We start from the raw sequence: 13,577 nt of genomic DNA on the forward strand, positions 1-13,577 counted from the left end.
GAAGGTGTGTTTGTAGTACACTAAGGATGAAACTCAAAAACATACAATACATACACACCCCTCCCAGGTCTGCAGTTCCTATTGTGTATTTTATTCACCAACTCAATTATGTGTAGACAAAGCTCCTTTGTCCACCGTTTAACCTATGGATCCAAACAGATGCTTAAGGTTTCAGAGTGTACAGTATAACAGTAGTCTGGGGGCTTTTATGAGGTCTGCACTGCGCTCCATTTCCTGCCTCGGCTCTTTACGAAGAGCATAAAAAATGTGAAAAATGATGCTGGTCCAGCCATGGTCTTCCTGTCCGCTGTCCCGACAGGCCAAAATCCAGACGCTGCTGGACAAGTACAGCGCGGTGAGCCAGCTGAACTCGGAGAGGTGTCTACAGCTGGAGCGTGCCCAGTCGCTGGCCAGCCAGTTCTGGGAGACCTACGAGGAGCTGTGGCCATGGCTCCAGGAGACCCGCGCCAGCTTCACCCAGTTGCCCGTGCCGGCCATCGAGTACGAGGCCCTGCGGCAGCAGCAGGAGGAGCTGAGGGTAAGAGAACTCACCGGAGGGGTCAAGAGCCTCAGGCTTAAACACAGAGGGAAGCAAGCCAGGGTTGAGAATAGCATGCAGACTGTACAGTATATGAAGGTGGACATTATACACTAGGGTAACACTTGAATTTAATGATACGGTACAGGATAGTGAACAAGTGGTGCTGGGAGTGAAAGAAACTCAGGGCACTCATGAGCAAACAGACTTTTTTTGATGAACATCAGATCTACATACAGATAAATGTTTTTCTATTTGTCAGTATGGACAGAACAATTATAGTGTGTACACTGAGCATTATAGAGGTATAAAGGAAAAATAAGAAGACAGGAATAATTAATGTTATTGCAGGTAATGGTTGTGTGGTACAGTAATTTGTGTGCCATTGTGTGTTTGAATGTTTAGGGTGTGTGGGTGAAAAGCCAGTGTTTGTGATAATGTTGATGACAATGTGAGTGGTTATGGTAATGACGGTAATGAAGATGATAATGATGAATGATGGTCACCTCCTCCTCAGCAAATGCGTGAGCTGATCGCTGAGCACAAGCCTCACATCGACAAGATGAACAAGACAGGGCCTCAGCTGTTGGAGCTCAGCCCAGTGGAGGGCGTGCCAATCAGGGAGAAGTACACGGCCACCGACAAGCTGTACGCCCAGCTGAAGGCCGATGTCAAGCACAGGGCCGGAGCCTTGGACGAGGCCATCTCCAAGTCCACACAGGTGACCACACTTCTGCCAACCTGTCCTTAAATGAGCCTTAACGTAACTTTAACTTTAACTTAACTGCAGTCACATCCATTTTACTTTTGAGTTCATTGTAGGAGTGATTGTTGATGGAGTGATCTTTTCTCATTACATATGTTTTATTTGGCTATATGTTTGGCTTTTGTCATCTGACTATTATTCTTTTTTTGTCTATCTTCTGTAAATTTGTTTGGGATTAATGTCCAACGTAAGACCAAACAGGTGAGATTGGGCATTTGGCTAGAGAGCTAGTCTTGTCTCTGGCATGCGGTGTGTTCATGGATTCTTATCAAGGGCCATGGGCTTTATCGTAGGACAGCTGAGTGAAGTTAAAAAGTTTCCATTCAAGTTTTTTGTGGGATTGTTTGATGACCACCCAACATAATGACAACACCTTGTGATAACCGCTGCCAAAAAAACCCCTGATGGAGTGTCCTTATCATAGACCATTGACTCTCAGATTCTTGCTTGAGTGCAAAAAGGAAATATCTGTCATATCCTTCCTTTGAAAAGAGTGAAGAAAAACCCTAGACTTCTGCAGTGCATGCCAACTTTGTAGGTTTCGCTCCAAGTTGCTCTTGGGTTCTGAAAAATAGCCTAACCCAGTAGAGCAGTGAAGCTTTATAGTCTGTAGACTATAGACTCACACCGAAAAATGATTTATATTTCCTGTCTACATAATATGATCAGTTAAATCTTTATGGTCATGGTGTGTTTGAATGAATTGTACAAATTAGGTGATTGTTTAGTGCTTGCTTTGGGGCAGTTCCAGCGTTATGGATGTGACAATTGGACTCATATTGGTAAACAAAATGCCTTAGAGTGGGGGCAAAATTAGTATCAGTGAATTCATTTGCATAACTTTTAATGCAACCTCTGTCCTCTGAATACTGAGAAATCCTCAAATTTCATATAATCAATTTCATCCTAAGAATACAAGGCATTTTATCAGCGTTATGGATGTGACATGAAATGGACACACTTTTGTGAGAGATTATACTTATATACAGTATGACTTATAAACAAAAGCAAACTCACATATGCACACACTCATTTACATGCACATGAGTTGCAGGAGTAGGAAATGGAGACAAATTGACAAGCGTGATTTATTTTTGCGAAGAGAATATGCAGGACTGAGAGGCGGTCATATTTTGTGTCAATCAATAGTTGATTGCTGCCTTTACTTATGTTACTCTGTGGGTATTAGCTACAGAGGACCTGACACTTCAAATGCTGGCATATAAATGCGTCACATTTAAAATTAAACTGTGTTAAGCAGACGTGAACGGCAGGCTGAACAGATCTGCAACAGAAGGAGGTTGCTATGTTAACTCCAGCTGCAAAGTCAGCCATCTTCACCAGCTAACACGATAATCCAGTTACTGTACAACAACAGTATGACAGTTACAGGAAGATAATCGCTCAGATTTTCGTTATTAGGCCACTTGAAAATAGGCTATGGCTAGGCTAATCACTGGAGGTATTTTAAAATTATGTTTGTTTTGCTAATGGTTAGGCAAGGCCTCCCTGTGGTTTTGATCAACCTAATAATCTTTGAAATGTCAATTGTAAACACTAAGGTGAAATGCGTTGAAACTGACATGCCACCAGAACAGACATTTTATCGGCTTTGAGGTATAATAAAGTCTCCAGTCTTGTAAATTCACATTATGTAACATCCATAACGTCACATCCATAACGCACCATTAAAGGTTTTAAAAGTAAGAAAGGGGCACAATTTGGTCATCACACTTTACATTGATATAAATCAGCTTTGCACAGACACTATGGACATTGTCGCATCAACACTGTATGTGTAGCATAAACTTTTCCTATAAAACGTTATGGATGTGACATGGCCATGGAACTTGCTGACTTAAAAACAAAAGCCTTACAAATGTAAGTTGTGCTCTTAAAGGCAAGCTGAGCATAGACATTGCTCTACCATTCCCTTGTCAATCTGGAATTTGTCAAATGACACAATTTGTTTGAACCTTGGGTCCATTAATCCACTTTTTAAATATGTATAATATTACCATGTGAAAAATGTTGTTTCTGTATGGTTGCACACCGTATTTATGATGTAAAAAGAGTGTAATTCTCCATCAAATTCAATCAGATCAGTTACAAACAATACAATATAGACCTAAATGAAGATTTTAACAACAGTTCTATTTGCGTATGCACAACTTTTTGACCTTTGCATGGAATTGCCCTTTGCTATCTTGTGTTTGTGAAAGCATGTTAAATACATGCAGATATCTGCCTTGTTATGAAAGACAAACCTTAGCCTGTAGAGACATGTTGCCTGTTAACATAATGCATATAAAATATAAAAATATAAAATATAAAATGTAAAAATGCATGTGAAACTGACTGCGTTATCTCCCATCCACTTTCCTGTTTCTTGCTGTCTGCTGACCTGCGACGTGTTGTCCTTGCTTGTCCCCCAGTTCCACGACAAGATCGACCCCATGCTGGAGTCACTGCAGCGCATCGCCGAGCGCCTCCGCCAACCGCCGTCCATCTCGGTGGAGATGGAGAAGATCCGCGAGCAGATCGGCGAGAACAAGGCGCTGACGGTGGACCTGGAGAAGTTGCAGCCATCCTACGACACGCTCAAGGAGCGCGGCGAGGAGATGATCGCTCGCTCTGAGGGAGCCGACAAGGACATCTCCGCCAAAGGTACGTCCGAGCGTGTTTGCTGCCCCGTACAAAATGTGTCACAACAACTTACTCTGTGTGTGTGGATTCTGTCTGGCCGGCTTATTGAGATCATTTGTAGAAAGTGCTGGGGCCTTGGCTTTGATTCTTAGGGAACGGTAGAGCTGATGAAATGTATACTCCCTTCTGGATAAAATAACCTTAACTCGGCAGCTAGTGTTCATTGATATTAGTCTGTAAACGTAATTTGGGTTCCTTTCATTCATTCGGTGTCTTGGCTCTGGCCTAATCACAGACCCAGATCAAATGATATGTAATAGGAGAAGGGACTAAATTCAATTTCACCGATTATGTGTCCCCAAACGTGAGCTCGGGAGTGAAATGCTTGTGGTTTTGTGGTCGCCTTTTGAAGCCGTGCAAGACAAGCTGGACCAGATGGTGTTCCTTTGGAACGACATCCAAGCCCTGGTGGAGGAGAGGGAGGCCAAGCTCCTGGACGTCATGGACTTGGCCGAGAAGTTCTGGTGTGACCACTGCGCCCTCATCGTCACCATCAAGGACACCCAGGACCTGCTGCGGGAGCAGGAGGAGCCAGGGGTCGACCCTTCCATCGTCAAACAGCAACAGGAGTCAGTGGAGGTAGGAAAAGAATAAGTATATATACTCTTTTGATCCCAATCCGTGAATTAGTGAAACACACTCAGCACACAGTGAACACAGAGTGAGGTGAAGCACACACTAATGTGTTTCACCTCACTGTGTGAGCTGCACCACACGCAGTGAGCTTTGCTCAAGGGCACTTCAGCTGTTGCTACTGGTCGGGGTTCAAACCGGCAACCCTCCGGTTACAAGTCCAAAACCCAGTAGGCCACGGCTGGTTACACCTCACTTACTCAGTGTTCAGTCACACCTGGTCACTCTTTGTAGTATTTTTTTCCCACTGTTGAGCAGTGCCACTTATCTTGCAGATGTTTATTTCCAACCATATGCATGTTTTATGCAATATTTGTGTAATCAAAAAATGGATTAGATGACAAGTCCATAGTTCCTAGTGACTAGTTAATAGGCTCATAATATGTTCTTACTTTAAAGTACAGAATGTAACAATACAGTTGTATATACAATATAAAAATCTGTACTTACTGATATGATATGATACTGTTATTTCTTACATTCATGGTATTGTGTGTGTGTGTGTGTGTGTGTGTGTGTGTGTGTGTGTGTGTGTGTGTGTGTGTGTATGTGTGTGTGTGTGTGTGTGTGTGTGTGTGTGTGTGTGTGTGTGTGCGCGTGCGCAGGGTTTCAGAGAGGAAATTGATGCACTGCAGGAAGAACTTGATGTTGTTCGGAACCTCGGGGCAGAACTTATGTCAGCTTGTGGGGAACCGGACAAGCCTGTGATCAAGAAGAGCATTGATGAGGTAATGATCTTTGGGAATGAAATTGGGAAAGGACATAAGAAAATGACTTTAAAATAGAACCCAGATATTCTTATAATCATACCATTATGCAGAAGGTTTGTATTTGTATTTGTATCTATTGTATTTGAAACGTATATCACATTTTCTAATGAGTCGATGCAAGCGTTCAGTCGTATGTCACTGAAAGCTCTCTAGTCAATTATCAGTGAATCAGTTAACGAGTGTGCGTTTGTGCTAGGTCAACTCTGCGTGGGAGACTCTGAATAAGACGTGGAGAGAGCATATGGAGCGGCTGGAGGAGGCCATGCAGGCTGCAGTGCAGTTCCAGGACGGTCTTCAGGTACGGCCCACCCCCCTGCCCACAGTCATCCAGAAGACATTTAGATCCCATTAGCAGACATGATGAGGGGTGTTTCTTCACCATTAGTGCTACTGTGTGTGTGTGTGTGTGTGTGTGTGTGTGTGTGTGTGTGTGTGTGTGTGTGTGTGTGTGTGTGTGTGTGTTTGTGTCAGCACTCATGGTGTTATATGACAGTGATATTTACGTTCCACGGTGTAATGCTGGCTGACTTCTCCTAGTCAGAGTGTCCTGACTCAAGCTTAGTCACCGGAAAAGGGAAATGGCTACTAATTTGTCTGCATTTTTATAATGTGAACAAATGGGGGCCTTTAGGGACAGGACGCACGTGTGTCTCTTTGTAAGCTTTAACCCCCCACTGGGCTACTGATGTCATTCATATTGTAATGTCACAGACACGTCGTCATAGCTTCAGAATGGGCCTTTTGATCGGAGAGAGGGCGCACCCTGTTAGACTGGCACTCCCAAATGTGGTTGTTATGTGATGTGATGCTTATATATATATATATATATATATATATAGTCAGGCTTTTTCCCTTATGCTCAGTTCTTTTTTATCGCCTTCTGTTTGCTGACCATATTCATACAAAAGCCTAAAGTAAATACTATAAGGCTCCATTGGAACACCAGTACCCATTTGATTGTGTAAACAGCGTAAGGTGTGTCTCAGTTCTGTGTGTCCTCCATTGTTAGCCATACAGGTGTGCACTGGGGGTCATAAAGAGCACAAGTCTGTGTTTTTAAAGTCGGTGTTCTATTTTCCTCATCTCCTCTCCCCCCTCTGACTTCCTCCACAGGGCATGTTTGACTGGGTGGACATCCTGGAGAACAAACTGGACAGTATGTCACCAGTGGGCACTGACCTGGAGACGGTGAAACAGCAGATTGATGAGCTCAAGGTACATCATTATCATTCTTGTGTCATTGTGTGTGTTTACTGAATACATGATGAACCTATGCCTTTGCACAGTAATTCTTGACCAGTATGTCATGAGGACTTTGGAGTTATTTGGTCCAGTATGACAGGACATAGATTGAGTGAGCTTAAATGCACAGTTTGGTTAAAAGAGACAGTTAGCAGATGAAAAGTGGGCTGTGTTTATATGAAGGATAACCAATTCATGTTCTCCACCCGATGAATATCAGAAAGGTCTCGTAACAGGGCGGCTGTGTCAGAACCCTTTTGGAAAACGATAAAAGGCAGATGCATTTATATTGTGCCCTTTGATGTCTGTAGAGGGAAGGCTATTGTGCGTCGCTTAAAAGAGCCTCTTACCAACAGTGTGCAGGTTGCACGGAACACATTACCACCTGGTCGTAGCCTTGTGGTCTGCAATCATTATGTTGGCATGACAATTGATCTGTGTATGTACGTCTGTGTGGGTGTTTCTCTGTGCTGTGTGTGTGTGTGTGTGTGTGTGTGTGTGTGTGTGTGTGTGTGTGTGTGTGTGTGTGTGTCGCAGGAGTTCAAATCAGAAACGTACCAGCTCCAGATTGAGATGGAGCGGCTGAACCACCAGGCGGGTCTGCTCCTGAAGAAGGTGGTGGAGGAGGCAGATCGCAGTGCCATCCAGGAGCCCATGGGCGAGCTCAAGATGCTCTGGGAGAACCTGGACAAAAAGGCCATCAACCGCCAGGTCAGCACCCAGTCCCTCAAACCAAATATGTCCCAGAAACATGTCTTGTTTTAAAAAAAACGATAGTCATAGATGAAGATCACATGTCTTAGCTATCACTGTGCTTAATGCATTTTACATTTTGTTATTATATTTACGTATAAAACATAGCATGACATTAACTAGTTTTTCAAATAGTTTTAGATAAATCAAACCAAACCCTATGATTTAAAGCGTACGTTTATTGGTCCCTTTTCTGTTCTGCAGCACAAACTGGAGGGGGCGCTGTTGGCGCTGGGGCAGTTCCAGCATGCACTGGACGAGCTGTTGGCCTGGATGATGCAGACCGAGGGCCTGCTGAATGAGCAGCGGCAGGCTAGCGGAGACCCCAAGGCCATCGAGATCGAGCTCGCCAAGCACCACGTAAGCAGCCGTCTCTGCCATCACAACCACTCATCCATCACCTTCAGCTTATCTGTCCTCATGTCGCTCGGGCAATTATGTTGTTACTGCTCACAGACAGTTGGGGTTTGGGCTCCGAGTGGTTGGCTTTAATTTAGCAGCTAATAGCACGATCTCCCGGAGGAATGAATTGAGACCAATTATGTATGGCTTCTGTCATCAACTTCAGTCATTACTTTGTAAAAAAGTGTCCAATTACTGCATATGACTTTAATGTACAGTGCTAAAGTCATGGAGGTTGTGGCATTGTGGATGTTTGTATTGATGCCTTTGTCATACTTGCTCCCAGGTGTTGCAGAATGATGTCCTGGCCCACCAGAGCACGGTGGAGGCGGTCAACAAAGCTGGCAACGACCTCGTGGCCTCCAGCGAAGGTGAGGAAGCCCGCGGACTGCAGAGCAAACTGGATAACCTCGACCAGCGTTGGAAGAACATTCTAGAAAAGACAGAGCAGAGGAGGCACCTCTTGGACAGTGCCCTACTTCAGGTCAGTGAACTTCCCATGAGCCCACAGGCATCCATCTTGCACTTATACACACACACACACACACTGTACACATTGCTGGCAAACCATAAGGAATCTGACAGCATGGCTTTTACTTACACTCACCGAGCTGTGATTGATGCTGTTCACCACAGGAGTGAAAGAATTTGGGTGTCTCAAAATGATGAAGAATACTTAGGGGGAAAAGAGGAGTTTGCCTCAGGCTATTTTTTCTCCTCAGTACCCTGACGCCTCATCCTTACTGTTGATTCACTACCTTGACAATAAATGGAATGCTTTTGATGTAAACTTGATGAGCGATATTAGCTATTTTTTCAGACACTTTCTGTTTGAAAAAAAAAAACTTAAAAGGGGATTGTTATCAAGAATGTGCTGCTATTATTTTTTATGGACAGAAAAACAAGACAGCTTGACAGCATATAAGAGTCCAAATCGAAGTATCAAAACCTTCTTGGGATGTTGATCTATCTGGCGAGTTTGCCAAAAATATATAATTACTGAGTCAGAAGATGATTTATAAGTTGCAGACACATTTTTAAATGTCCTGTAGTGCATTTGATGGAGAATGTTGCAACATAAATAGTTTCTCAATGAAAACAATAATTCAATAATACAACCGGCCCAGGTTAAAATAGAACATTGTCATGCATGCTGCCATATAGCATTTGCAATTTGAGTGCATTTTCTGATTGAAAACAGTCTCAAGCAGACTTTATTGTTTAATGTAACACCACTCAGACATATCCAACCTTTTTAGGCCTTAACTTCGACTTGCAGAGCCAACACCTCAGACATACATCATTTTTTTAAGAGCGAAGTCTTTTCATCATCCCTCATGGCTGCACAACGAGAGACCGAAGCCCATTGTTGTGACTCACCACCCCCATCCTCACTGACACCCCCCCCCCCCCTCCCCCTCTGTGTTACAGGCCCAGGGTTTCCATGGAGAGATTGAAGACATGCAGCAGTGGCTGAAAGACACAGAACGTCAGCTGTTAGCATCAAAGGCGGTGGGAGGCTTACCAGACACGGCGCGGGAGCAGCTTACTGCCCATCTGGTGCGGGTTTTAAGGAATATGAAAGACGGCATGCAGATGGCAGACGCAGCCGCCGCCTCTCCGTGTTTGTGTTTATGTTTGTGTTTGTGTTTGTGGGTGGTGATGACTAACCACACAAACAAAAAGCAGGTCCCGTTAATGAGTCTGTCAGGAGTAAAAAAAAATAAACAAGTAAAAAAAAATGTCACGGATATGGATGATTAGAGCTAAACTTTTCGGTGTTAAATTTTCTTGGCACACTGCAGTGTTTACACCTCCACCCCCTCCACCCACGCTATAGTCTCAGTAATATAAGACAGTCATGGGTAGATTCCATTTTAACACCAATTATGGACAAAGTGCAGCAGCTATCTCAGAATTGGAAGTCTCACAGTCCCAGTTTGCGTGTGTGTGGGTGGACAAGCCTGCCTGTGTTAGTACTCCGGGCACGTCCTCTCTTGTGTTATGTGCTGAAACACAATACATCACGGTCCAGCCACAGAGCAGAAATTATTTATTTTAGTGCTGATATCACTGTTTAAATTGCAGCATCAGTGTTGGACAGCGATTCTGTCCAACGTCCAGTGCCCATGTTTACAAGCGCTGATTTGACTGAGATGAAAATGTTTGGTTTACACAAAGGCCGGTCCGATCTAATCAGGGTTTTGCTCTTATCATCTTATCATAGGAGCTCTGCAGCACTTTGGAGGGCAAAGAAGACGTCTATCAGCAGCTCATGCTGAAAGGCAAACAGCTGGTCGCCATGGCGCCCGAGGGCCAAGACAGCAACACGGAACAGGACCTCCGCAACCTGCAGGACAAGTGGGAGTCCGTGCAGGCCAAAGTGGCCGAGAAAAAGGTGAGGAGTGGCCAGAGGGTGTGGGTCACGCCTGTGTAGGTCCAAAAGGAAAAGTGACTTCACAGTCACTTCACATTCACAGTGCTATTAATGCAGCCTCTCTCTGAGGGGGTGATGTCACTTACGTGTTTACCCTGGGGATTAGTGCTCAGTTGAAGGCCTGGGACGGGGGGGGGGTGCTGGAATGTGAATCAGTGCACTTTCGAATGGCCACCCTGGAGTCCGCCACAGCAGGCCGGCCTAGAAGGAGAACTTGACGCCGCACATAAAGGAAAACATGTACTTACCGAGGTTTGGGACCCACTCCAAACCTAATCCTGGAGTCGGCTAAATACATCAGCACAGTGCTTATGTTGGATTGCATCTTTCACCGAGACTTTTTTTCCCTTCCTTGTCAGTTAAAAATGATGGGATTACTACGCAATCCCCTTCTTTTCGTTTCGCGCTCCAAGCGAACCCTGCGTTGTTTACTCCCGACAACGGCCCGCGAAACGAGAATGAGTTACAGTTTCACATATTGAATCAAAGCACCGAGATCCAATTATGGCAGCTGCACGGGATGTGCCCTTGCAACGCATCACTCCCCCTCGTTCCCGTCCACGGATGCGTTGGGCCTGGACGGAGCAGACGCGCCGCTCCCTGCCAGAGCCACGGGGTCAGCAGACGGGCAGACGTTAGCACTAGCGTGTGGCGGCAAGCCTTGCCCAGACGATGATGGTTCTCTCTCTCTCTTCTCTCCCTCTTCTTTGACTCTGTCTCACTCTCTCTCTCTCTCTCTCTTTCTCTCTATCCCTCTCTCTCATTGCAGATGAAACTGGAGGAGGCTCTGGTCATGGCCACGGACTTCCATAACTCCCTGCAGGACTTCATCAACTGGCTGACGCAGGCCGAGCAGACCCTCACCATGGCCTCCCCCGCCTCCCTCATCCTGGAGACCATCATGTTCCAGATCGACGAGCACAAAGTATTTATATGCCTCTGACATGCACATGCATCATATGTAGGAGCTAAGGAGGAAAAACTGGAAAAAAAGAGATATATAAGAACTATACAGCACCAGTGTTAATCATACAATCCTGCAAGCACTGCAGGGTTGGACAGATTTGTTCCCTTAGCAGTTTATCTTGTTTGATTGCATTATGTAAGGTAATTTGGTTTGCAATCTGCAACTGTAAATGACCTCATCATATTCCAGAGGCATTTAGTATTGAATTAGTTTTTTCCATTCCTGATGAGGAGCACTCACGCACCATTTGCTTGCTGTCCATCTCTGCCACATCAATTGGCCGCCATGACGACCATTTCTTAGTTTGTTGTGTATTAAACTAATTGGTCAGGGATTTATTCAGATTAAATGGCAAATTGCACTGTGGGCTGCTCAATAGCCAACCACGCCCGTGTCTTCCATCAGGTGTTTGTGACTGAGGTGAACTCCCACCGCGAGCAGATCATCGAGCTGGACAAGACAGGCACACACCTGAAGTACTTTAGCCAGAAGCAGGACGTGGTGCTGATCAAGAACCTTCTGCTAAGCGTCCAGGGCCGCTGGGAGAAGGTGGTCCAGCGTTCCGTGGAGCGCGGACGCCTGCTGGACGATGCCAGGAAGCGCGCCAAACAGGTGGAGTAGAGGGCATAGTGGTGGAATTGGCAACGTGGGGCGCATTGGGACGTCAGGGCAGTTTAGGGGAGGGGGGTCAAAGGTCACCATCGATCTACAAATCTTCTCAAATGGACCGTGGAGACTGTGTCCTCCGCTAGCTGTGGGTTTTGTGTTACACCCAGTTCATTGCCAGTAAAAATCTGAAATATTTTTCTCAGCTGTTATTTGTTGTGTTGAGTGACAGAGTTTTGCTAAAGGTATTTCATCAGAATCGTGGAGGCTGAGTCTTGTGGGTTATTTAAAAAAAGAGAAAATAAAAGAAGCTTTCATGGAGCTCGGTATATATGCCAAAAAAGAGCAGAATACCACGTAATGCAGCGGTTAATAAATAAAACTGACAGTCTCATTTCCTTTTCCCTTCTAGTTCCATGAAAACTGGAACAAACTGACGGAGTGGCTGGAGGAGTCGGAGAAGAATCTGGACTCGGAACTAGAGATCGCCAATGATCCCGATAAGATCAAGACGCAGTTGGCCCAACACAAGGTGACCCAAGCCACCCAATTAGATCCGTATCCCCCAAAATACACACACACACACACACACTTATATAAATATGCACACACACACACACACACACACACACACACACACACGTTTACACACACACACACACACACACACACACACACACACACACACACACACACACACACATACATTCACACACACACACACATGCTTACATGTACACACACACACACATACACACAACCCATCCAAGGTGATAAATAAAATCCAGACTCCTGAGGTCCTGATGAAAGCTGGCTCATGTGCAGGACTCAGCAGCTCCTTGCGAGCATGTGAAAGACAGCTGCGCGTAGCACCATCATTTGTCAGAGCTGTGAATCACGACTGCAGCAGCTGTCTGAGAGCACGCCGTTCGGGATTTTTTCGCTGCCGTTTGATTTATAAAGCAGGTGCCCTCGGTTATATCCCTACTCTGCTGGGACGGCCGCTAGGGCCTGCAACACTCTGTTCAGTGTTTGTGATGTTTAAGACTGCAGTGAGTGTGTTTCTCTAATGATGTCTCAGCACTTGGCAAGGCACTTTCACTAATCCTTATTGTAATCCCTTGCACGTATAGAGTGAGTAATGGACGTTTTCGATTTCGGATACCTCTAATCCGGGCAGATTAGAGATGATGGTGAAACGTTATACCCCCCACGGTTTTCACTCGCGACTCCATCAACAAATCTCTGAAATTTATCTCTGCTTTTGTCCTCTGGAATGTTCTCCTCTAACACAAAGGAATAGAGCTATCCCAGAAATTAGAATATGAATCCAAAGGGCAGCAGGAAACTGACATGAACTTTTAATGACACGCATGGATTTCTTGTTTCCCCTGTGCAGTTACAAAATGTGGTTTGCGTCTCTGTTGTCACTTGCATTGAACAGATAAAATGACCATCTTCTATGTGAACTGACTGACCATCTTGCTTTTTTCTTTACATGCCATCCCACAGGAGTTCCAGAAAGCCCTGGGCAGCAAGCACTCTGTGTATGATACCACCACCCGCACGGGCCGTGCCCTCAAGGACAAGACGACCCAGCAGGACGACCTCACCAAACTGGACGACATGCTGAGCGAGCTCCGGGACAAATGGGACACTGTGTGCGGCAAATCCGTGGAGAGGTGAGGAGGCGGCTGTTGGAGCGGATCTGGTCCATTTACCGCGTTTGGCAGACCTGTCTCAGATCCTGGCTACAT

At 45.3% G+C, this 13,577-nt stretch overlaps 1 protein-coding gene across 5 annotated transcripts in view; it reads left to right on the top strand.

The window, feature by feature from the left end:
• The window catches only part of LOC121684912 (dystonin-like), a 133,537-nt gene that overhangs the window by 104,948 nt on the left and 15,012 nt on the right, over positions 1 to 13,577 (top strand). For all 5 annotated transcript variants that reach the window (XM_042065052.1, XM_042065055.1, XM_042065056.1 and 2 more), the window contains 16 exons: positions 320 to 538; positions 1,056 to 1,259; positions 3,740 to 3,971; positions 4,363 to 4,589; positions 5,249 to 5,371; positions 5,610 to 5,711; positions 6,527 to 6,628; positions 7,193 to 7,366; positions 7,613 to 7,768; positions 8,097 to 8,294; positions 9,242 to 9,370; positions 10,038 to 10,208; positions 11,017 to 11,172; positions 11,620 to 11,826; positions 12,233 to 12,352; positions 13,333 to 13,502. In XM_042065052.1, the coding sequence (XP_041920986.1) occupies positions 320 to 538; positions 1,056 to 1,259; positions 3,740 to 3,971; positions 4,363 to 4,589; positions 5,249 to 5,371; positions 5,610 to 5,711; positions 6,527 to 6,628; positions 7,193 to 7,366; positions 7,613 to 7,768; positions 8,097 to 8,294; positions 9,242 to 9,370; positions 10,038 to 10,208; positions 11,017 to 11,172; positions 11,620 to 11,826; positions 12,233 to 12,352; positions 13,333 to 13,502 (2,690 nt within the window). The remainder of the gene's footprint in view (positions 1 to 319; positions 539 to 1,055; positions 1,260 to 3,739; positions 3,972 to 4,362; positions 4,590 to 5,248; positions 5,372 to 5,609; positions 5,712 to 6,526; positions 6,629 to 7,192; positions 7,367 to 7,612; positions 7,769 to 8,096; positions 8,295 to 9,241; positions 9,371 to 10,037; positions 10,209 to 11,016; positions 11,173 to 11,619; positions 11,827 to 12,232; positions 12,353 to 13,332; positions 13,503 to 13,577) is intronic.

The sequence above is a fragment of the Alosa sapidissima genome, chromosome 16 (assembly GCF_018492685.1).
Source record: "Alosa sapidissima isolate fAloSap1 chromosome 16, fAloSap1.pri, whole genome shotgun sequence".
Classification (NCBI taxonomy): domain Eukaryota; kingdom Metazoa; phylum Chordata; class Actinopteri; order Clupeiformes; family Clupeidae; genus Alosa; species Alosa sapidissima.